Source organism: Nyctereutes procyonoides, unplaced genomic scaffold, assembly GCF_905146905.1.
Source record: "Nyctereutes procyonoides isolate TBG_1078 unplaced genomic scaffold, NYPRO_anot_genome, whole genome shotgun sequence".
NCBI lineage: Eukaryota > Metazoa > Chordata > Mammalia > Carnivora > Canidae > Nyctereutes > Nyctereutes procyonoides.
In genome coordinates, this window is record NW_026575040.1 from 22,878,691 (window position 1) to 22,903,771 (window position 25,081).

Here is a 25,081-nt window from a genome sequence, read left to right on the forward strand (position 1 = left end):
TATCTTCTTACCACCTGCTCATAGTTGACTGGACTAGGGGTGGGCCAATATGATTTTCTTCCAGAGAAACTGTGAACTGGGGGAGAGAATAGATGGATGGACAGCCAGACAGAATTCTACATAGCCAGAACAGTTACATTTGCATTGGAAGTTATGAGCACACATCTTTGGACGAGGAAGCCCAGGTGGTTGAGAATGAGGCAGAGATGAGAAACAGCCTGATCCTCTTTGGGCTGCCAGCACCCTCTGGCCTGATTCTGATTCTTCCTGAGGCCCAGTTCTTGGCTCTCTGAGTCACTCTAAAATCCTGATAAATTTCTCTTTTTCTCAAAGGCTAGCATGAGGTTTCTCTTGCCAAAGATCCTTAACTAACATAATCTAGGCCTGGCTCATTTAGCAGGGTTACGATTAACAGGAACAGTACAGAGGCGGTTAGGAAACAAACCACCTTGCACTGTCTTAACTAGGTCATGAACATATTGTGCAACCTGGACAGGTATAGTCATTCCAATAAAGAGAACAGGAAAACAGGAAAGCAGCTGAGTCAGGAGCAATACAGTCATTATCCTAAACTGCACCCACATTTGACAGCACAATTCAGGATAATAAGCCTGCCAGACCAGACTACATTTTGTGAGAATTTCTAACTGCTCTTGGACTGCAACTTAGAGCTTGCTGGTTTGGGAGAGTCCCTTTTGTCTAAGGAATCCAAAATTTATAGACTCATCCCTGCAAATTATAGAAAGTTGAACCATGAATACTAAACTTAAACTCAAAACTAACAGGCAAACCCCAGAACTATCAATAGAGCCTCACTGCTCCCAAGCCCCATCAGTCCAGAAGGAATTTAAAAAACAGCAGTTATCATTTGTTTCCTTCAAGTCCTCATTCAACAAATATTGAGTGCTTACTAGGTGCCAAACACTGCTAGAGGCTTATACAGCAGTGAACATAGGTGATGAAGTCCCTACCTCCAGGAGCTTATATTCCAAGTAGAGAGAGAAGGGCAATATAAAATAAGGATATAATAGGTCAGGCTATGTGACGGAAAGAAAAGTCATGTAGGGTAGCTGTGTAGGAGTGATGGATGAATGTTGTTTTATACGCACATGTACCGGTCAGGCACAGCCTCTGGGACATTTTGAACGCAGACTTCTCTGAAGGGAGGGAGAAAGTGTTGCAGCTCTTTGGGCCGAGAACTTTCCAAGCGGAGGGAAGAGCTAGTAAATACCCCATGATAGGAGCCACACAGGTGGCTGGAGCCATGTCAACTCAGTAAAGAGTAGAGGAGGGATGTCCTATAGGCCTCAGTAAAGACTTCTAACATTTACTCTGAGGAAGTCATTCAGATTTTAACTAAAGGAGTGATGTTGTTTGACTTGATTTAAAAGAATCACTCTGCCTGCTGTATTGAGAATAAACTGCAGTGGGGCCCTGGGGGCCAGTTAGGAGGCTATTGCTGTGTCCAGCACGCACACCAGCACGATGGTGGGTTGTAGTAGTGGTGGAGATTGTGAGAAGTGGTCAGATTCTGGATATTGCCAAAGGATTCACTGAGAGATTGGACATGGGTTTTTCAGAGAAAGGATTATAAAATGAGTCCCAGGCTTTTGGCTCCCAAATGAAGATGTTTGTTTAGGGCCATGGGTGAGTGGTGTTGGGGGCGGGGTCGAGGGGGGAAGGCAATGAAGTCTTTAGGGATCTGAGAGCTGCCTATGCTGAAGTACTTTAGGCAAGGTTATGGGCTGGAGGAAGGACCAAAAATTGCAGCCATGAGTTGGGCAGAGCTGATGAGTGCTATGGCTAGAACAGAAAGCCATCATGGGTCAAGGCCAGAAGTTAGATACTTTGGTAAGGGAAGATACTTAGGTAAGGGAATACAATGTAGAAAGCAAAGTCACAGTCAGAATTTCAGTCCAATTTGGGAGACAGTGGCAATAATTCAGAGGGTAAGAGTAGTTATTATTTACAAAATACCAGAAATTATGCTACAAGGCTTTTTGTACCACATCTCCTTTGATCCTTACAACAGCCCCGCAAATTAGCCCCATGTTATGAACCCTATTTTACAAATGAAGAAAATCAGGAGATTGAATAACTTATACAAGGCTGGTCAGTGGAACCCAGTTTGAAGCTGGTTTGGATCGGATTCTTAAGTATGTGTGCTTAAAGACTATGCAATACCACAAGGTTCAATGTCTCTGATGACTTCTGTACAAGTCATCTCAGAGGTTCAAGTTAGGTTGGTGTGGGAGCGGTGAGCTCAGGTGGAAGCAGAGTCCAAGTATACAGACAAATGTGGATCCAAGTTTGTGGTTTAATCTGGGTGTGATGAAACAGGTTTGGACAGGAGTGTGAACCAGGAGCCCAGGATCTGGCACCACCCTCAAACTCCTACAGCAGCACTGAGAACGAGGCAAAGCATTGCAGATGCTGGTGGTTGCCATGGAAGGCAAGCATTCTGTGTAGATATGTAACACGGCCACTGTGTTATCCCAAGGTATCAAAGATAAACATGCAAATCCAATGTAATCTGATTGTTAGACCCTCTGCATTGGAACTGAGACAGTGCTCAGTCCCCACAGGTAATCAAACATCCCTCTCTTCTCTAAGATACTTGTCACATACCAACAGTTGGAAAAGCTCACAAAGGTCCCCTCTCTTCACTTGGCTAATTTAAAGAGACCCCTTCAGGGAGTATGAGGAAAGAGCTTGGTGAATTCACACTCTTTCAAAGGTAAACAATCTCAGTGTTCCAATACTTTTGATTCTTTCCCTTCACCAAACGGTAAGGGTGCAGTGAACACAAAATTTCATTCTTGACCTACTTATAAGACGATTAGCACACCCAGTCCAATACAGATAACTATAAGACTTATAAGCAGTATACATCAGTACAAGCTAATCGTTGTGGCTATTACATTGCGTTAGAATTCAGCAAGGGGACCCTGTTCGGAGGTTGTCCCAGGTAGACGATATTGTTAGGCTCAGCAATTTGCATCTAGTTAATAAGAAGCTTAGGCCCATAGAGATAAGTGACACCCAGGTGACAAAGAGTCAGTGTTCAAAACGATTCAGAATTCAGATCTCCCAAATCCCAGTCTGTCCTTTTTCTGCTCTATCCTGAAGATTTTATTTTAAATTTTTATTTATTTATTCATGATAGACATAGAGAGAGAGAGAGAGCGAGAGAGAGAGAGAGGCAGAGACACAGGCAGAGGGAGAGACAGGCTCCATGCTGGGAGCCTGGCGCAGGACTCGATCCTGGGTCCCCAGGATCGTGCCCCAGGCCAAAGGCAGGCGCCAAACTCCTGAGCCACCCAGGGATCCCCTATCCTGAAGATTTTAATGTAAGATACTAGGCTTTGATAAGCAATCCTAACATGAACAGGCAGAGGCTAAAACCACAATATTAGATACATGATAAACTCATTTAGGGTAGAACCTCTATTAGTTTTTAATTCAACAGTAAACAGGAACTGAAAAAGCTGACATTAGGAGATGAGCAATTCCGTTCAATAACACAATGGCCAGCCACTAATTAAACATGCTATTGAGTACACAGCACAGCATCTGATAGAAAACAGTGCTTTTAAATAAAACAATAATTCTACCAGGAGCAATACTGTGCACTATTTTAACCTAGAAGCAAAAGTGATACCATGTTGAATCTTATTCTGAAAACACCATTTGAGTCACGATGCTCTACTTTTACTCCTTGGATATAGGCCCCAGTGTAAATCATATAATTAGCTCAGCCTTTAAGGCTTCAACCACCTGTTCCCAACCAAAACTGCAATGGGAAAATAAGAAACAATACTATCTCATCATAATTGAAGTGGCTGTGTAAGGTTCCCTAAGGTGTAACCATAGCTGTCATGCCGTTGTTTGGAATTAGAAAGTTTGATTCCTATTGTAGCTAAAGTAAATGACTCATGGCAAGCCTGCTAGGATTAATTGAATGGAAAAGACTTGGTTTCCTGTGTGGGAGGGTGTGGATGAATAAGAACTTTCATATACTGTTGGCAGGAGTGTAAATCAGTACAATCATTTTGGACAGCAATATGGCATCTCATAGACTTGAAGATATGCATTCTCTGGGACCCAGCAACTAGATCTATACCCTAAAGATAGTCTTATACATGTTCACAAAAATTCTCACTGCAAGCATGTTTAGGAGCAAAATTTTGAAAACAAATGTCATTTTGAATAAAATGTGAATAAAAATGATCAAGAAGTGGATAAAAACATTGCAACACAGCAATGAAAATGGAATTAGAGCTACATGTATCAACATAGTTAAATTTCAGAGACACATTGAGTCAAAAATGCAAGTTGAAGATGTGAACAATATGCCATATGGAATTTTAGAACATGTAAAAATATTATTTACAAAATCACATATAGTGAAAGTATAAAACTGCATTAGAATAAAATTCAGCAAAGTGTCTACCTCTGAGGAGAGGTAGGAAAATGTAACGTGGGAGGGTTAAACAAAGGGATTCAATTATACCTGTAGGTGTTTATCTGATGCAAATCAACACTAGATGAGCTAACAAAGCAAGTGACATATATACGCTTTTTAAAAAAATTCCATACTACTTCTATATACTTGAAATTTCATGTAAAAAACAAAGTGTGGGAGTGGGAGGGTGAGGAAGTCTACTGGCTCCAAATTAAGCCTAATATTGAAGCTTAAGAAATAGCTCTAAAAATTGTAATAATACCACATTAGTTCAGTAACATGACAAACCTAGTCATTTAAAAAAATAAATTATTGGGATGCCTCGGTGGCTTAGTGGTTGAGCATCTGCCTTCGGCTCAGGGCCTGATCCTGGGTCCAGGGATTGAGTCCCCCATCAGGCTCCCTGAGAGGAGCCTGCTTCTCCCTCTGCCTATGCTTCTGTCTCTCATGAATAAATAAATATTTAAAAATAAATAAATAAAAAGTAAATTATTTTTAAACATAAGATGGCAGAACAGGAAGCCCCAAAACTCACCACCCCACAGAAACACTGACTTAATAATATATTGGCCCAAAAAGACTTACTATGGTCTCCTTTATGAAAACTCTAGAAACCAATTAGGAAGTCACAGTTTCCAAGACAATCTCAAAGCTAAGAACAGGTGCACTGAAATGGGTAAGAAAAGAGGTTTCATTTCAACCATGTCAGTCCCTTCCCCCCACCTCCTGCCCTGGTGCCAGCATAGCTCATGATTGGGAGGAAAAGCCCACCTCACAGCTTCTCCCTTGAAAGGGAAAGAGAAAAACAGAATGATCACCCAGTGTTCCAGATTTTCAGGGTTCCCCAAGAAACTCGCTCCAGTCTGGCCTGACTCACAACAGTACTTTGGATGCCTGGGGGTCACTGAGAACATGAGAAAGCTTGTGGGCTGCTGCAGTGCCAGAGAACCTACAATACCTCAGACTCTTGGTAGAGCAAGGGGCTACAACCCCCTGAGCTAGAACCGTCAAACCTGGGGTGAGGAAGGGGCTGGATTACACAAAGTACAGAGATGACACATGCCCATACAAAGTTTGAGATGCCCCCAGAAGCTCTAGCTGGGATGAATGGTGAAGATCTTCCCCAGTATAAAGCAATCCTAAGCAGAGGTGGCTATTTTTTCAAAAGCAAAAATCACAACAAAAAATAACAAGGTACATAAACAGGGAAACATGGCCCAATCAAAAGACAAAATAAATCTCCAGAGTGACTAAAAAGAAAAGGAGATCTAGGAGTTACCTGTTGAGAATTCAAAACAATTGTCTTAAAGCAGCTTAATGTGCTACAAGAGAATACCGATAGTAACTTCACAAAATCAGGAAAACCATGTGTGACCAAAATGAGAAAACAACAAAGATATCAAAACTATACATATATGTAAAAATGAATTGAAATTCTGAAGCTGAATACAAAAATTGAACTGAAAAAATCACTAGAGGGAATCAACATCAGACACCATCAAGCAGAAGAATCAGTGAACTCAAAGGCCGTTCATTTAAAGTTATCAAGTCAGAAGGACATAAAAAAGAACAAAAGTGAAAAAAGTCTAGAGACTTACGAGACTTATGAAACACAGTCAAGCAAACTGACGCATGTGACTAAGTGAAAGAAGCCAATCAGAAAAGGCTTGCATACGCTATGATCCGAACCACATGACATTCTGGAAAAGGCAAGAGTATGGAGGGAATAAAAGACCAATGGTTGCCTGGAGCTAAGGGAGGAGGAAGGGGCAAGTAGGCAGAGCATAGAGGATTTTTAGGGTGGTGAAACTACTCTGTATGATACTAAAAGGGTGGATACATGTCATTATACTTATCTAAATGTACAGTATGTACAACATTAAGAGTAAACCCTGATGTGAACTATGGACTTTGGGTGATAATGATGTGTCAATCTAGGTTCCTCGATTTTAACATATGTTACCACTCTGATAAGAGATGTAGAAGATGCAGGACACTATGCATGTGCAGGGAGGGGGAGTAAGAATATCAAAAATCTTTATACATTGTGCTTAATTTTGCTGTGAACCTAAAACTTGCTCTAAAAGTAAAGTCTACCCAATCGGAGAAGGACAAACATTATATGGTCTCATTCATTTAGGGAATATAAAAAATAGTGAAAGGGAATAAAGGGGAAAGGAGAAAAAATGAGTGGGAAATATCAGAAAAGGAGACAGAACATGAAAGACTCCTAACTCTGGGAAACAAACTAGGGGGTGGAAGGGGAGGTGGGCAAGGAGGGTGGGGGGGGTGACTGGGTGAGGGGCACTGAGGTGGACACTTGACGGGATGAGCACTGGGTGTTATTCTATATGTTGGCAAATTGAACACCAATAAAAAATAAATTTATTAAAAAAATAAATTAAAAAATAAACATAGGAAAATGAAAAAAATAAATTAAAATAAAATAAAGTCTACCTAAAAAAAAAAGACCTCAAATCACCTCAAAGAACTAGAAAAAGGACAAAAAAAAAAAAAAAACCCTCAAATTATCAGAGGGAAGGAAATAAAAATTAGAGCAGAAATGGAGAATATATCAACCAAACAACAGACTATTAGCTACACTAAGAAAAAAAGAGAAAACATTCAACATAAATCAGAAAAGAGGACACATTACAACTGATACAGAAACAAAATGGGATCATAGAGACTATGATAAACAATTATATGCCAACAAACTAGATAATCTAGAGGAAATGGAAAAATTTCTAGAAACCTGCAACCTACCAAGAGTGAACTGTGAAGAAGTTAGAAATCTGAACAGACTTTAACCAGTAAGGATTGAATCAATAAAAAAATCTCTCGGGCAGCCCGGGTGGCTCAGCGGTTTAGCGCCACCTTCAGTCCAGGGCCTGATCCTGGAGTCCCGGGTCGGGCTCCCTGCGTGGAGCCTGCTTCTCCCTCTGCCTGTGTGTGTCTCTGCCTCTTTCTCTCTCTCTCACACTTTGTGTCTCTCATGAATAAATAAATAAAATCTAAAAAAAAAAAAATCTCTCAACAAAGAAAAGCACCGGACAAGATGGCTTCACTAGAGAAGTCTACCAAACAGTTAAAGAATTATTCTCAAACTCTTCCAAAAAATTGAGGAGGGAATACTTCCAAAGTCATTCTGAGGCCAGCATTAACCTGATACCAAAGTTAGACAAATGTGTTACAAGAAAACTACAGACCAATAACCCTAATGAGTACTGATACAAAAACCCTGAAAAAAAAAAATCTCAAACACTAAGCAAACCAAATCCAACAGCATATTAAAAGGATTACATAATCAGAACCAAGTGGGATTCCTGGAATATAAGAATAGTTCAGCATATGAAAAACGATCAGTGGAATTCACCACATAAGGACAAAAATCACAGGATTACCTCAATATATGCAATAAAAGCATTTCAACAAAATTCACCACCTTTTCATGAATTAAAAAACACTCGACAAAGTAGGAACAGAAGGAAACTACTTTAAAACAATAAAGGCCGTATCGAAATCCACAGCTTAATATATCTAATGGTGAAAACCTGAAATCTTCCAATCTAAGAGTTTTCTTTCTTTTTTTCTTAAAGGTAATTGGAGTGTGTATTTAAACTCACAACACATGATTAGGATATTCAGCCAGAAAATAGTTGTATTTTTAAAGGTCTGTGAATCCAAATGAAATCAATGAATAGGTCACTGGGAAGGTAGAAGTCTGGATATTAATAGAACTGGTTTTATATAAAACAAGGATGGAAGACAAACAGAAAAGTGAGGGTAAAGGAAAAAGGGTTTTATATTTGGATAGGTAAACAGACAAGCTCTTGATCAAAGGAAGGATGATGTACTGTAGACCAAATACACTTAAGGAGGCTCCTCTGTCTGTCCTTCAAAGCTTCCACATGCATCTGATAGCTTTGAAATATATAAAGCCTTATTCCATATTAACGTGTGAAGGCAAGTCAACAAGAGGTTTCCGCGTGGAGACCAAGAACTTTCTTTTAAGCTGTTTATCCTAAAATAGCTTAAAATACAGACACAATTTAAAGATGCCAAAAAGTGGAATCAGATAAAGGTTTTGCTAGTGATTTTTATTCTTTCTAGCAGGTAATCTGCATTACCTAAAGAGTTCGACAGGAGCCATATTCGCTGGCCATGTTTTATTTGTCCTTTTCTTTGAACAGGATAACCAAAGATACAGACAGTATTCAATAAAATAAAATAAATGAAACGAATTCTAAGAGACTGCAATGCCACATGCTACATTTTAACCTAATTTTATTCATGCTTGCCTTGGGATGGGGAACAGATCATTCAGTAAAAACATACAGTAAAAACAAAATATGTCTTATCATGTACAACTTTTAAACTACAATAATGATGTACCTTAATTACTTCCATGCACACAAGTCTAACATTACAGTTTTTTTTTAAAAATAAACACAGTTAAGACTTCTAGGAGCATTTTATAATAAAGTAATTCCTAATGTTTCTTTGTAGATAGATCAAGCACCTCCAAAATACAAATTCCTATACACAGTGAGCGCTTTACTTAAAATGAATACTTAAGTAAATTAAGTACGTGGACAGCCTTAGGATGAGCTGACATTATATATTCAGCTTAAGTAGGCAACAAACCATAGTGCCAAATGGAAAAAGTGTATTTGCAAATAAATTTCAAAAACTAAGTTAACTTTTTATAATTAAATACAGAAAATATATTGATTTGCTAAAATAAATAAGATGTGATGTAGTAACACTTCACTATAAAGAATGCATACCAGAACATTTATAAACGGTGCGTGAATCTTATTAAGAATAGTTTACTACAATAAACGCTGGCTAAATAGAAGTGCATATGTGAAGCACTATGGGTGGTCTATGTTTTGCCACATACTTTTGTTACCTTGAGGTAGATAACACATGTGTACCAAATTCGGCATTCATTTTCAGTTGCTGCTGGTATCATGTGTCTTAAGAAATGTGTACAGTATGAAAAACTTGAAAATACTCATGAATGAAAAATGTCTTAGGAAAAAAATAGATATTTTCATGCAATTATGTACAGTCTCACTGTGTAAATTTCAAGGCAAGATTTTGTTTCCTGTAAAACAGATCATTGTTCTATGAGAATGTTTTTTACTTGTCTTAGTGCATTTCTTTTGTCTCCTCCTGCATTGCATTATTTTGCTCTACTCTTTATTTTTGTGTGCAAACGACATGCCAGTTAAAATGAAAACCATCTCACATGTAGAAAAAAAAGTCTGGATTTTAAAAACCAAGAACTAATAAAATCCTTTCTAAATGACACCATATGATTCAAGTAAAAAAAATGACTGAAACACTAGTAATAAAAAAGACAAAACACATTTCATGAAGCATACAAAGAGAAATGTCTGCTGAGTGTTTTAGTTCAGATGTTTCAGAATGCTGCTGTATGTCTTATGAGGGATCTGAGGGGAAGATTTCATAGCAGAAGGTGTTAAGGTGGCCTGTATTGACTTAAGTGGGGACCCAACCGGACTGTGAAACTGCGGGATGCCTATGGATTCGAGCTGCTTGTTAAAGAGGAACTCCCCACTGTTGTTCAGAAACCCTTCCTCATTTCCTCTCTCTCCAAGCTTCCCATCCTCTACTGGCTCAGTTTCTAGCATTTCAGTATCCTCTTTCCTGCTAAAGAACTTGTCCAAATAACTGGTGTAAGTGTTTTCCTTCTCAATTTGTTCATCCTTCCTCACCTCACAACAAAACTGATTTATGAGAAAACAGTCCTCCCCACCACCCACAAACTGGCTATCCCAAGAAGATTGGTATAAGGCTTCCAACTGAGCCAAATTTGCCATTCCCTTTTCCTGTTTTTCTCGGCTGACTGACTTTGATATCAAACTTTTCAATTCTAGTTGGGACACTGAGCTATTCAAGTCATTTAATTTATCAACAACATCAGTAGGCTCATGTTGTGAACTAAGCTGAATAGTTCCTGCAATAAAGGAATCAAAGTCAAATCCCTGATTCTTTTCCCTTTCTTTCTCAGCCAGTTGCTGTGATGCCTCCTCTAGAGCTATCTGGGCTTTAACCAATCCATTCCTTTCACATTTTGACTTGCCTTTCTTATCAGACTTTTCTTTGCTTTGTTCTTTCCAATTGGAAAGATCTATAATAAGCTTGGGTTCATAATAATGGTTAACTTCACTCTCTCTCCAAACTAAGTTATCTAAATATGATGATGACCTTGTTTTGTAGTTACACGTATGGCTACACTCCAGATCACAGTATTTGTTTTCATGATGATCTGGGTACTGCCAACAAGGATCAGTAGAATAATTGGTATCAAAAGCAGGATCCTCCAAATACTTTTCACGATCTCCATCCAAATATTTTCGAGGATCAACCTGTACTTCTTCTTCATCAGTGACATCAGACAGAGCTCTTGGGTCAAGCTGAACTTCATCAATATCAAAGTTGTTATGTATAGGCCAATCATGCTCTGAAAATTGACAATCATGGTACCTGAAAAAATTAATGCATCACTGTTAGTCCAGGTATAGGATTTCTTTTTCAAATTCACTGAGCGCCTTTTAGGTGAAAGCACTCTGCTAGGTCTATGAAGGGACAATAGGAGTATAGCTCATAATTTTAATGGATAGGTAAGATCTGTTACTAAATAACGTAATATGAGGCAATTTTGGCAATTACCAATGAAACATAATTACAGTAAAATTCTGAGTCTTCCATTCTTAAATTTTAAGACCAAAGATCATTTCATATTTACTCCGTCTTTTCTCTATTCTATTTTTCATTCACCTTCAAACACAAATGCAGATAAACATCTGAGTAGCTGGCATGTCTATGTTCAATTCTAACAGTTTCATACAAAGAAAAAATACTCTGTGGCCATAAAATCTCAATCAGGGATTGTGGCTATCTCTAATCTCAATCAGGTCTCCTACAGATTTTCACTCTCCTGGTAACAAGTCAGACTAGAATATGAGGAATGCTTTGCTGGAGTTCATGAATAGAAAGAAAACTTCTCCATGTATATGTACTACTGAATGTGATATCCTCTTACTGACACATCAGAGCAAGGTGACCATTCCATGCCCAAGTAGAGGCAGACTGAGACACAGACACACACAGCTGGGGGATGGGGAGGAAGGCCTAGAAAAGAGACTGGAAGACATTGGAGTATGTATGAAAGAACTATATGTTGACAGTAGAAATGTTCATGTGGACCAACAGGTCATTGCCAGACATGTAAATGTACAAATACCTCAACGTTTTAGGAGGGGAAAAAATGCAATAACTAAACAAATTAATTTTAATATTAACTACTTATTTAATTTTAAAATACTGTTCTTTTAAACATAGAAATATATGAAATTCTAAAGTTTTAAGACTGTCATTCATAACTCTGACACCTGGCTAAATATCAAAACTACCCAAAGATTTTAAAAAATATTGATACATGGGGCACCTGGGTGACTCTGTGGGTTGAGCTTCAGACTTTTGGTTTCAGCTCATGTCATGATCTTTGGGGTTGTGAGATCAAGCCCCATAAAGGGCTGTGCGCTCAGTACGTAGTCTGCCTGAAAGATTCTTTCTCCTCCTCCTCCCCCTCTGCAGCTCCTCCACACATACTCTCTAAAATTAACAAAATCTTTCAAAATAATAATAATATTGATTTATGATTACATGCTACAATCCTACTTTGTAGCAAAATTGTATCTAAATTTCCCTGGAAACTTAGAAATCCTAAAAGAAAGCTGGGGGGCGGGGGTGGAATTTTGAACTAAAATGTAAAATGTTGGGCGGCCCTGGTGACTCAGTGGTTTAGCACCACCTTCGGCCCAGGGCCTGATCCTGGAGTCCCGGGATCGAGTCCCACGTAGGGCTCCCTGCATGGAGCTTGCTTTTCCCTCTGCCTGTGTCTCTGCCTCTCTCTCTCTCATGAATAAATAAATAAAATCTTTAAAAAAAATAAAAATAAAAAATAAAATGTATAATGTTACCTGTTTTGATATTTTCTACTATTCAAAATAGACGAGTCCCTTATATTGAACCTATGTTCAAGCAGTCCAAGGTTAATTTTGTGTCATTAGGAAAATAGATTTGAACAGCATGTACCATGAAACAAAATAATTTCTATTCTAAGGTATAAAAGATTTTACATAAAATTTGAGCCATTATGAAGATATCTATTTGGATAAGGTTCAGTCTTGTCATCCAACATCTTAAAAAAAATTTGTGGCATTTATAAAAGCAATAGTTTAAAAGGGTTCAGATTTCTAACCTTCAACTCTCAAGTTTAAAGGACCTTATATTTGTTAACTAAACATGCCTTAACAGCTTAGACATGTTTCAAAGTAGAATTTACACTTTCCCATTATGTATATCCTAACCAGTTAACTATTAAATATTTAAATTACATAAAGGCTATTCAAAGATATTATAAGTTTAGCACAAACCCAAAGAGACCATCATTAAATTTTGAAGACATCTACACCGTTTTGTCATAAGTAATTTAAAAATAAAACTTACTGCATTACGGTTTATTGAAAATACAATAAATGAGCCATAATCATATAGTATGTGCATTGTGAAAATACAATAAATGGTATTTTTCTAACTTAGGATCAATTTACCTTTCCCAGTTATAAATGTGACTATGAGTTTCATCCATAAGTAAAATATCATCAACTTCATCTTCAATATGAAAAGGATGACTTGAAATTGGCTCATCCATTGGAAAAGAATATATGCTCATGTAAGGATGGGAAAGAGCTTCTTCTGCTGTCAACCTATCCATTGGGCTAAATGTCAAAATTTGTTCCAGGAAATCCAGTGCTGCAAAAGAAAGGGATGAAACATCTTAACTGTATTAGAGGTCATCAACCAAAGAAGCAAAAAAAGGGATTATACAATTAAAAACTTAAGTTTATCAGAGAATAAAATTTACCTGATTTATAGATTAAAAAGTAAAGACATTCACTCAATACAGTACATATTTGAAATCTCATACTATGGTCTCATACTATGGTCAGTTACAAAGTAAAAGAATATATTAGGTTGAACCATATGAAACTTCTATTTTTGTCAGTCAAAAATGGTCAAATAACAGCAATTTCACATGGTTCAACCTAATACTATAGGTCATAATGTCAGCTCTGCAACTCACTAGCTTAAATGAATTACTAGCTGTAAAGGGTTTACTTAAACTTGCTGAGTAAAAATGGATATATAGACAGATATCTTAAAAGGTATAAAATTAAATGTAAAGCATAGCGTCTAGTGCTTAATAAAAAATCATTTACCCTTTCCTTCCCTTACCTCACTGACAAGCTGTTGTACTAATTTGTTGATCTCTGTTTCACATCAATCACACTCCAACATATTACACAAATGCACTTGTTCATTTTAGGGCTTTGGAAGTTACCTATCACACACCCAATTCTTCCCACTAACTTAGCTCATAAGCACCTAACTCATCCTGAACAACACCTGTCTTCAGCCTGAAGGTTGTCCTTATACCACCGCACACTTGTATGCCTTATGATTTATACCAACCCTCAACTTTGAATCATTTGCTCCATCTACTTTCCCTGTTCCTAGCCATACAGCACTGATGAAAGCTCAATGCAGAAACCACACACACACACACACACACACACAGAGCTCATTACAAATTCATATTGTAGAACTGCAATTTGGCCTTTGCTACTGCTCAGCAATGTTCCACACCATCTCTTTATGCTCTCAATCTTAATCATACCTAAACCCCCTTGACATTTATCTCAATCCCTACTTCTTCACTATGGCCTGTCATATTGTCCTCTTATTCTTACCTCTGTCTCACAGGAAAAGACAGTCCTTCTTTCTAAAACTAAGCTATATTCTAGAAAGAACACTATTCTCAATTCCCAAATTTCTCATTAATGTAAGCAATAGCTGATTTTTTATAGCCTTTAATATTTTACAAAGTGCATTCATATACATTTTCTTATTCAATCCTCAAATCATTCCAATAAAGACTAAAGAAACCTATGGCTCATTGCTACTCATGCCCTTCAGTGGCCCATGGCTGAGGCCTCTTCCACTCCTCCTCTTTACCCCCTCCTATTATATTTCCCTAATCTAGTAACTTATTTCACAATACCTCAAGCTACTATTGTTTTTCTCGCAAAAGAGTCCATCTTAGTCCAGGGCTCTTGTGTCTCAAGGTAAGAGAGACTCTAAAACAGAGTTATAAAGGGCTGACCCAGCACAATCACCATTCTCAGAGAGAGGGGAGATATATATCCAACCACACAAGAGTAATATACTCTAAAATCCCTAGCATTTAGGAACTGTAGGCAGCAGGAAGAGGAAGAGGTAAGAAACTAGCCAAGCTGAGCTCCCAAGTGCATGCAGAATATGCACATACAGACTATTTCCATAGTTGCAGAAAGTTCTATTGGCCAGCACTGCACTCAAAGAAATCAATCTATTTGCTTTGATGGTGCTGAAGTATACTAAGATATAGAAATACATGGTAAACTACAGCGGAAGGGAAGATGAGAGGTTAAGTACAGAGGAAAATGAAAAAAGGATATTTCATCTAAAGACGAAAGACCACCAGGGTTCCTAATTGTATAAATGTGTTAATTCATATGTACTTAATCTTCTTTTCCCCGCCCCCCCTCTGGAGACCATGAACACGTGAGAAAAGAACATGTATTATAAGTCCCATTGCCTCATAATATACTCTGCCCCCAAATAAAACTCCAATATTAATCAAAAAGAAACTGGTGTAGAGCATATCTACAGAGTAAATCTTTAGTCTCAGGAATTTAAAAACTGCATTGACTTGTATGTGAGCATAGCTCTGCCACTTATGAATACCAAAAACTTTTGCCTGATAGTTAACCCATTATCAAACATATATTCAATGCATTATGAATAATTCCAGCTGTCAGCCAAATATTCAAATTGGCTCACAGCTAAGATATGGTCCCAATCCTAATGAAGGTAGGGAAAAAGATGATTCAAATTTGGCTAGACTGCAAATGCTTTGACAGCAATGTCCTATATTACTAGCCTGACTCTTTTGATAAGACACAGCAATAGCAACAGTGACTCCAAAGGCAATCAAGGCTATTCTTGTACCTCAACCTGGCTGAGCAGGGCCATACCTGTAAAGGGTTTTAAAAATACACATGTGGGATGCCTGGATGGTTCAGTCAGTTTGAGCATCCAATTCTTGATTTCGGCTCAGGTCATGATCTCAGGGTCATAGAATCAAGCCCCATATTGGGTCCCATGCTCAGTGAGGAGTCTGCTTCTCCCTCTCCTTCTGCCCCTCCCCCTGTTCACACACGCCCTTTCTCTAATACATAACCTAAATAAATAAATAAATAATTTTTAAGAAGACACATGTTCTGCTCCCCACTCTACTTCTGAATTCTAACCTAATAGTCTGCATTTTTAAAGAGCTCCCACAGGGATCCCTGGGTGGCTCAGGGGTTTGGCGCCTGCCTTCGGCCCAGGGCATGATCCTGGAGTCCGAGGATCGAGTCCCACATCAGGCTCCCTGCATGAAGCCTGCTTCTCCCTCTGCCTGTGTCTCTGCCTCTCTCTCTCTCTCTCTCTGTGTCTCTCATTAATAAATAAATAAAATCTTAAAAAAATAAAAATAAAAAAAATAAAGAGCTCCCACAGAGGATTCTGAGGCATGGTCAAATGCTATGTGACTACTATTCAGTTATGAACAAGGATGTCATGACAGTGGCTACAAGATCAGGAGCAAGATAACCAGCATTGGAATCTGATTGTGAAGATATACTTGAAGGCCAGTTAGGAATATAGAACTATTGAAAATGAATCCTGCAAAACCTGCTGAAATTAAATACATCTGCCTCCTTTTTACTTAGGTATCCACTATATGAGTTTTAAGCACATTTGAAAAAAAACAAAAAATGTCATTATGATTTTGCCATCCAGTTTTCTCAAAACACTTGCTGCCTAATTTTAGTATTTTTACTAAACGTGGACCTTGAACCCTTAGATCAAGAATCAGACACTTAACCGACTAAGCCACCCAGGCATCACAAAATACTTGCAATTTTAAAAGACTTTGATACATAATAACCTGAACCACATATAATGATCAGAGTGGGTGATATGTATAATGGCTATATAATTCAAAGCTTAAGATGCTTAGAAAACTATATATCCCTAAACTTGTTGATTCATGAGAGAGCTATACAATCCTGACATTGATGTGTCTTAATACAATAATTCTTAAATATGTAAGACAATCAACTTTTAAGAAAGATGTTTCTCATGTCTAACGCTCTTGCTTAAAAAAAATGTTATACTGGGGTACCTGTCTGGCTCAGTCAGTAAAGCATACAACTCCTAATCACAGGGTGTGAGTTCAAGCCCCATGGTTGGGTACAGAGATTACTTAAAAATAAAATCTTAAAAATCTTATTACAGGTAACTACTACAAAAGTTACACTTTTGCATATTATGTATAGCAACAAATCCTAAAGACATTTCACTCTGAGACATGAAATTATTTGCTTTAGTGGTCAACAAAGTTTTGATTCTCTCCAAGTTTCTACTTCTTTCAAGCTCGCACAAACTCTCACATTTAGCACCTAATATTAACACGAATCTACAAACTCTTATTGTAATGTTTGCTCATAGAGTTTTGCTCTTTCCCCCATTGCTCCCTTGCCCTGAAGACTTTGCTTTCCCCCAACTCAATTCACTTTTCCATATCTAAGTCACATTCATATTCATATCCACACTTATCATATAACCTTCACAGAACTTTGTTTTAGCTCAGTGAAGGACAGTATTGTAGATACTTGCCTATAGTAGATAATATCAGAGGTGTAAGCTGAAAAACCAAGATGGGAGTTAGAACCAGAAGAGAGGGATACACTTTACGGAATCTGAAAAATCATTAAGAGGAACAAAGAAACAGATCCTAGCCTAAGAGCCAGACCAAAAAGGGAAAAGCACTGAAGTTTTAGATAAGGTATAGCGTCTGAAGACTTTTTGGGATACAGAGATACCTGAATGAGTGCGCATGCGCACACACATGCACACTCACACACACCCCATTACATAATGGTTACTCTTGAGTAACCATACCTTCTCGACTAATTCCTGGAAGCAGCTGAGTTAAAGGTTTGTGTGGCTCAGTCATGTCATTTCTAATGTAAACTGGAATTACGCTGAGAAGCTCCTGACGATCTTCCTCATGTACAACAGGAATAGATTCTAAAATCAGCTGCATCTGTTCAAGTTCATGTGCACCTGGTGAGATAAAATAAACATCAAATACAATATAAATAAACACATTCTTCAATATTTACTTATTTGGCAACAGACATTCTAAGGCTATAAGAAATTAACTTAAATACTGTCATGACCAATGGGAAGAAAATGATGTTAACTGAATCCTTAACCAGCAAGTTTCTCTGCTTTGAATATCATCAATCTACTCAAAAAGCACATCTAGGGGGATCCCTGGGTGGCGCAGCGGTTTAGCGCCTGCCTTTGGCCCAGGGCGCGATCCTGGAGACCCACGTCGGGCTCCCGGTGCATGGAGCCTGCTTCTCCATCTGCCTGTGTCTCTGCCTCTCTCTCTCTCTCTCTCTGTGACTATCGTAAATAAATTAAAAAAAAAAAAAAAAAAGCACATCTATTTCAATTTCTGCTCACTGACATATTTACTTTTGACTGCTTTGATTCTGTAAGATACTGACCCTTTAAGTGTAGCCTCACATTAAGGTATCACAAAATAGTGAAAAATTTGGATTCAAAAGATGTGGATTCTAGTCTTGGCTATACCACTAATTAACTGGCTAGATCTTTGGAAATCTTAGCACGGTAATGACTTCATTTCATCATCAGTAAAATGGACTATTGGACTAGATTTACATAACAAGTTTTTTTTCCAGGTAGCATTTCAGGACCATTATTCAAGAAATAATAGGGGGAACTTTAAGCTAAATGGTGACTAGAAAAAAAAAAAACATTGTTTGCTTTTCCATGAATTTCTAGAATTCATTCAACCTCTACATTTTTCTTGAGTACCTGCTATAAGCAAGGCACTTTAAAATACAACTGTGAAACAAAAGAGACCAAATCCTTGCCTTCATGGAGCTTACAATCTAGGAGAGGAAGATAGATAATAATTGTCAACATTTATGTCAAATGTAGCAAATGTTATGAAGAAAAATACACTAAGCAGGGAGGATAAACAGCACTTTCAGGGGAGGACTGCTAATTAATACAGGATGACCAAGGAAGGCATCGCTGAGAAGCTGAAAACTGAGGAAGTTGGAGAACACATCATGCATTCAAATGGAGGAAGGGAGTTCCAGGAAGATGGAAAAGGTGCAAAGGTTCAGAGGAGATTGGGCTTGGTGTGTCCAAGAAACAGTAATTAAGGTTAAGTGTAGCTGAAATAGAGTGGCCACAGGGGAAGTATTGGAAGATGAAGTCAGAGTGGTAACACAATACAAAGGGTTTGCTTTATCCTGAATTTGATAGGGAGACATGACAGAGTCTAAAGAAGAAAAACGACACTTTCTAATTTAGTTTTCAGAGAACTCTTATGGCTGCTATGTGGTAACTAGGCTACAGACAGCAAATATTAAAGCAGAAAAGGCAGTTAAATCCTACATGAGGGGGCACCTGGGTGGCTCAGTGGTTGGGCATCTGCCTTTGGCTCAGGTCGTGATCCTGGGGTACTGGGGATCGAGTCCCACATTGGGCTCCCCATGGGGAGCATGCCTCTGCCTTTGTCTTTGCCTCTCTGTGTCTCTCATGAATAAACAAAATATTAAAAAAAAAATCCTAAAAAAAAAAAAATCCTACATGAGACCAGGAGAGACATAATTGACTGAACTATGGAAAGGTGGGTAGTGATAGAGATAATAATAAGCAGTTAAAGTCTTAATATATTTCAAAGGAAGAACCCATAGAATCTCTATGAAGCCAAGATTTTTGACTCAGCATCTAAAAAAGTGGATCTGGTTTACTAAGATGAGGAAGATAGCAGAAAAAATATGAGGGGGAAATATCAGGAGTTCAGTTTGGGTAGGTTAAATTTGAGATGCTATTAGACATCTCAGTCCATGCCTTTTTTGTTCTGTTCATTTGGGGCCTATACCTAATAAACAGATCTCCCACATGCTTTTATTGAATGGTTCACAAATCTACCAATAAAGCAGTAGAAAGGAACTAAAATTGGATCTTTCAAATCATTTCACAATTCCCATTAGTTGCTTAAAGTTTACATGGATTTAAGATCAAAATTATGTTATTTAAATGTGCAGCAACAAGTAATAAGATATTTATCGTACATATGTTGGAACATACCTGAATTTTAGCAATTTAAACTCTAATTGTTCCTAGGAAAAAATTCAATCCACTTAACCATTTAATTTCCAGGAATCACTGGTATTTTCTCACTCTGCCTAGTGGAAATTCAATCACTATCACACATCACAGAAGAAATTTCAGATAAATTTAAGAGGAAAACTAAAAAGATTGGTTAATGTTATGTAAGCTGAGTGCTCTTTAAAAAAAAATTCAAGGGCATTTATGGATACCATCCTTTCTTCAATAATGCTTTTCTGTGTACTCTTATCTTTTCTTTAATTAATACTTTTTTTGTAAGTAGATCCTGCTCCATTCCCTTTCTTCTGCTCTTAGCACAATTTGGGAGTGGTGAGAGGGTCATTCTAAGATTGGTTAGAGAGAAAAACAGTAACGTCAAAAGGGAGAAAAGACCTAATTCACCACCATGTCAATTATCAAACTAAAAAATCTTTAATACCCTATTTCCGAATGGGAATTCCTCTGCCTACTTTTCTAAGTATTCTGGCTCCATCTTAAGCAGTCATAAGTATGTTCATTATTTGACAGCTTTTTTCATCCAACTTTTCTCACTAATTCATGCATGTACATGATTTCTTTCATCAATCTTTTCTCACTGATTCAGACTCATACCTTCATTTATATAGTACCATTCTTTCTCTCTTCCTCCCACCAAAATTCTTCACTATTCCTATGTAATGAAAAATCTTTTTACTCCATTATACCTTTTGTTTTAGCCATCACTGATGAAGACTCTAAGCTTGTAGCTCTTATACTCTCACTAAATAATTTTATACAGACTCATACTTTGCTTTACAACACTTGATATTTTTCATGGACTATTCTCCCTTTCCTATGTTGGACTAAATTCTCTCTCATACTTCTATAGACTCCCTCATAGCACCAAACTCAGCAAAAAATTACTTGTTTGGTTGTTTCTGAAAGGTCACAGCAGTCAGACAACAGGATATGGCAGTTCAGACATCAGAGATGATAGAGGACAAAGAATTACTGGATTTCCAATGACAGCTAAAAATTTTTACTAAGAGTACAAACACTGACAACATTAGACAATTCAGGCATCATTTAAGATTACCAACACATATTGTGAGTCTAAAAATAAAAAATTATGTTTAAGAAGAAAAACATAAAATAACACTAGAATTTTGACTAAATTTGCTGAGTGAATATATTCGGTGAATATACTGTTTCTAAACTTTTTAAAATATTAAAACACCATTTTATCTTTTCATTTTAATATCAGACTATAATAAATTATGTTAAATCTTATATAAATCTTGATTCATAGATACATGCAAAATTATTTCTCTTTGAGGTAATTTTTTTCCAAATATTTTATTTTTTTTCCAAATATTTTAAAATTTCTAACCTGCAAAGAGGGTTTTACCAGTCAGCATTTCAGCAAAGATGCAGCCTGCAGCCCACATATCAATGGCTTTAGTATAATTATTAGGAGACAGTAAAAGACGTGGAGACCTGTACCATTTAGTAACCAATCCTTCAGAAAGATGACCCTGAAAAAAAAAAAAACACATACTTTAATATTTTACTTTAGCTGAAGAACAGTACATAAAACTTGACTCATTAAAAAATCTCTGATCTTAAAAAAAAAAAAAGTGAAATCCTAAAACAATACTGTTGATTTATATGCCTATTTTCGAGGCTCTTACACTTTTCAGGCTCAATAGGGGGTTAAACTCTCCCTGGGATATATCATCCATAAGATGATGTTCACATGAAGTCTGCTGACCAAAATATACTATATATACTATACAAGATTAATGCTGACTATATCACATATTCAAAGCATGTTTCGAAGAGAAGCTATTTTTCACTTCAAGTCTTAAGTTACTTGAGGAGGAGGGATGCTTTAAATCAATGAGGGAAAGGTAAAAAAGAGCACCTAGGGTGCTACTTATAAACCAATGCCAACCTCCTGACAATGCAGGGGACCTGGCTTTATTATGTATCCCATTCCTAATCAATTTTACTACTTTACGTTTATAAAGCACTCAACAAAAAGAGTTATATACGTATACGACCTTACTTCATCCTTAAAACAGGGTCAAAACAACCCTGAAAAATTATGAAGGTAGATATTACGCCATTTTAGAGGGATGGTAACACTCACAGATTAAGGAATCTACTTAAGGTCAGAAATGGAACTCAATTTTAACTAGTTTAACTCTTAGTTCAGTGTTCTATCCACAATACTTCACTGTTACCCATAAAAAAGATGTGACGGTTGTCCATTTCATTTTAATACTATATTTCTACGTTAAAGTTTTAAAAAAATTAAGTTATACTTAATGTGAGATGCTAACATGTGAATGAAAAGATCTGTTTGTTTAGGCATGTACTATGGGAATCCAAGCAAGCAGGGAGCTCCAAGGGGTTCTTTATAACCAGAGGAGTTCCACTTTAATATTTTAAACAGCAGGATCCCACAGACAATTTCATTTGAAAACTAAAAGACCAAAGTTTGGTTCAGAAAACAATTTACTTCTTATATAAAGTTAAATTGTTACCTAAAGTACAGTTACTATGGATCCCTTAAGCTATTCTTACTGCCCATTTTATCTCTATACCAATTTAGATATCAAACTAAATTAAATTTGCCTAAACAAAGCATAACAGAACAGTAGAGACTCAAAGGGACAAAAGACCTAAAAATTGAAATAGCATCCCCTCTTACCTTCGGATAGGACCACAATTTTGCCCTAAACACATAAGAATTTATCTCACTTTTAAATAAGGGAGAGTTTCAATTATAATAAATAACCATATACTTTTAGGATCCCATTCCAACTTCCTTTAAAAAAAAAAGATTTATTTATTTATTTATGATAGACACACACACAGAGAGAGAGAGAGAGAGAGAGAGAGAGAGGCAGAGACACAGGTAGAGGGAGAAGCAGGCTCCATGCTAGAAGCCCGAGGTGGGGCTCGATCCTGGGACTCCAGGATCGCTCCCTGGGCCAAAGGCAGGCGCCAAACCGCCGAGCCATCCAGGGATCCCCCCCAACTTCCTTTTAAACATATGGAGATTCTGAATGAAAGTAGATCTGTATCTGAGAAAAAGGTACTACATAAAGTTTAATACAATTAATGGAGAAAAAAAATCTGTCACAGTATATAAAGAAAATACAAGTACCTAATTCCTGATGATGTACACCAGTTTAAAGGTCTGTCTCAGCTAGCTTTCCACATACCTTATGGGAATAATGGGGATCCATGATCCGTGCAAGACCAAAGTCACCTATCTTCAGCACCAAGTCTTCAGTATTAATGAAAAGATTAGCTGGTTTGAGATCTCTGTGCAGTACGTTTGCAGAGTGAATATATTTGAGCCCACGTAGCAGCTGATACATGAAAAGCCTGGCATGCTCTTCCAGTAAAGGGCCCTGCTCCAGCACATTAGCCAAGTCTGTCTCCATGTACTCCTGAACAATGTAAACACTGTTCAGTTCAGTAAGAGAGCCCACATCGTCTGTTAACTGGCTTCCACTAGGACCAAGAATTTCAAACACTTTCACAATGTTATCATGGTCAAGTCTTCTAATAATTTTGATTTCACGTAGAGCATGTTTGACACTCTGGGGATCAGTAAGGACAATTTTCTTGATGGCTACTCTTTTGTCACAGTCATTGTCTACAGCAGAAAAAACCAAGCCATTGCCTCCACAACCCAATGGTTTTAAGTCCATATATCTAGAGCCCAGATCAAAACCATGAATGTTCATGAGACTTTCAAACTTCTCTGCCATTTTGAAACCTTTACTATTGCCTTTTTTTCCTTTCGAATTGTTGAACTTGTGTAAACAAGGAAGAAAACTGACATCAAAAGGAAAGATCTTTCAAAAAAGGAAAAGAAAAATAATTTTGCTTCCACAGCAAGATGATTTCTTGATGTTCATTGCATATGCCAACCAGGCCCGTTGAGTTCCCCTTAGATTTAAAGCTCAAAAAGCTCTACTCATATTGAGAATTAAAAAGATTGCAGTACTCATAGTTCAAGAAAGGGGCAGCAACTCTGCAGACATTTAAAGAAAACACTCAAGAAACTCAAACGGAATGAAATGACATACTATGCACTCAGATTTAACTGTGCTAAACGATTTAACATTTAACAAAAATGTGAATAAATATGCACACAACAGGCTTCTATGAACATTCTCCTCACAGTGCAGATACATTCAGTGTTGGACTGGTCCTGAGCAGCATCATTCTAAGGTGCTGATAAGCACTATTTCCGTTTTGCCTCTTCTCTTCCTTTGTTGCTGTATATTTCAACAGGAAGCCCTGGTGGCTGTTGGTTAACAGAAGATGTCTTTTGTTAGTGATCAGGTGGCTCCAGCTCACCACAATCACAATCAAAGCTACCGTCCATCTTACTCTGATAAAACCTAGAGGGTGAGAAAAAAAGAAGGAGAAGAGTCACCACTACAGGAAATACTAAGTACTCTTCAACTTTGTAAAATGACACGAACTGGGCATTTAGCTATAAACGACTACTGGTACATTCAACTTATTTATAGTTACTAAATGGAAAGATGACCCTCAATCAAAAATAGCTATGCATGTTGTAAGCAATTCACATGTACTAGGCTCAGACTCTAGGTCCCACCATACTAGATTCTTTGTAATATTTAGTCATTGGGTTGTAACATTTCTTAAATGCCAATAAGCAAAGGAAGGAAGGTTCACGGTATTTTTACAGAATCTTTAGAATTTTTTGAGGAGTACAACATGAGTACCATTTCTCTAAAAAAAAACAACATAATAATAAGCCTGCAAAGGGTTAGTTCCTTAAAGAACATGTTTACTTATTAACTATGCTGATCAACATCCAATGGACAAAAATCTAGCAGTACAAATGAGAAATCTGCAGAGTATGCTCTTCAATTTACAAAAGAGTGAACTTGGGGGTGCATAGTGGCTCAATTGGTTAAGCATCTGACTTTGGCTCAGGTCATGATCTCAAGGTCCTGGGATCAAGCACCGTGTTTGGCTCTCTCCTCCCACCAGTGAGTTGGTTTCCCCCTCTCTGCACTCAAATGCGCTCTCTAAACTCAAATAAATAAAAATCTGGGACGCCTGGGTGGCTCAGTGGTTGAGTGCCTGTCTTTGACTCAGGTCGTGATCCAGGGGTCCTGAGATCAAATCCCACACTGGATTCCCTGCAGGGAGCCTGTTTCTCTCTTTGCC

The 25,081-nt window shown here is 37.6% G+C and overlaps 1 protein-coding gene across 8 annotated transcripts in view; it reads right to left on the reverse strand.

Moving 5' to 3' along the window:
- Nucleotides 1-8,735: 8,735 nt before the first annotated feature.
- MAPK6 (mitogen-activated protein kinase 6) overlaps nt 8,736-25,081 on the reverse strand; it is a 47,839-nt gene continuing 31,493 nt past the window's right edge. For 7 of the 8 annotated variants that reach the window (XM_055319869.1, XM_055319863.1, XM_055319865.1 and 4 more), the window contains exons 2-6: nt 23,086-24,279; nt 21,243-21,387; nt 17,615-17,779; nt 13,117-13,318; nt 8,736-10,984 (exon numbers count right to left, since the gene is read on the reverse strand). In XM_055319869.1, the coding sequence (XP_055175844.1) occupies nt 9,883-10,984; nt 13,117-13,318; nt 17,615-17,779; nt 21,243-21,387; nt 23,086-23,640 (2,169 nt within the window). In that variant the 5' untranslated portion in view covers nt 23,641-24,279 and the 3' untranslated portion in view covers nt 8,736-9,882. Of the gene's footprint in view, nt 10,985-13,116; nt 13,319-17,614; nt 17,780-21,237; nt 21,388-23,085; nt 24,280-25,081 lie in introns of those variants that run through there. The other variant, XM_055319871.1, reaches the window with a different exon arrangement.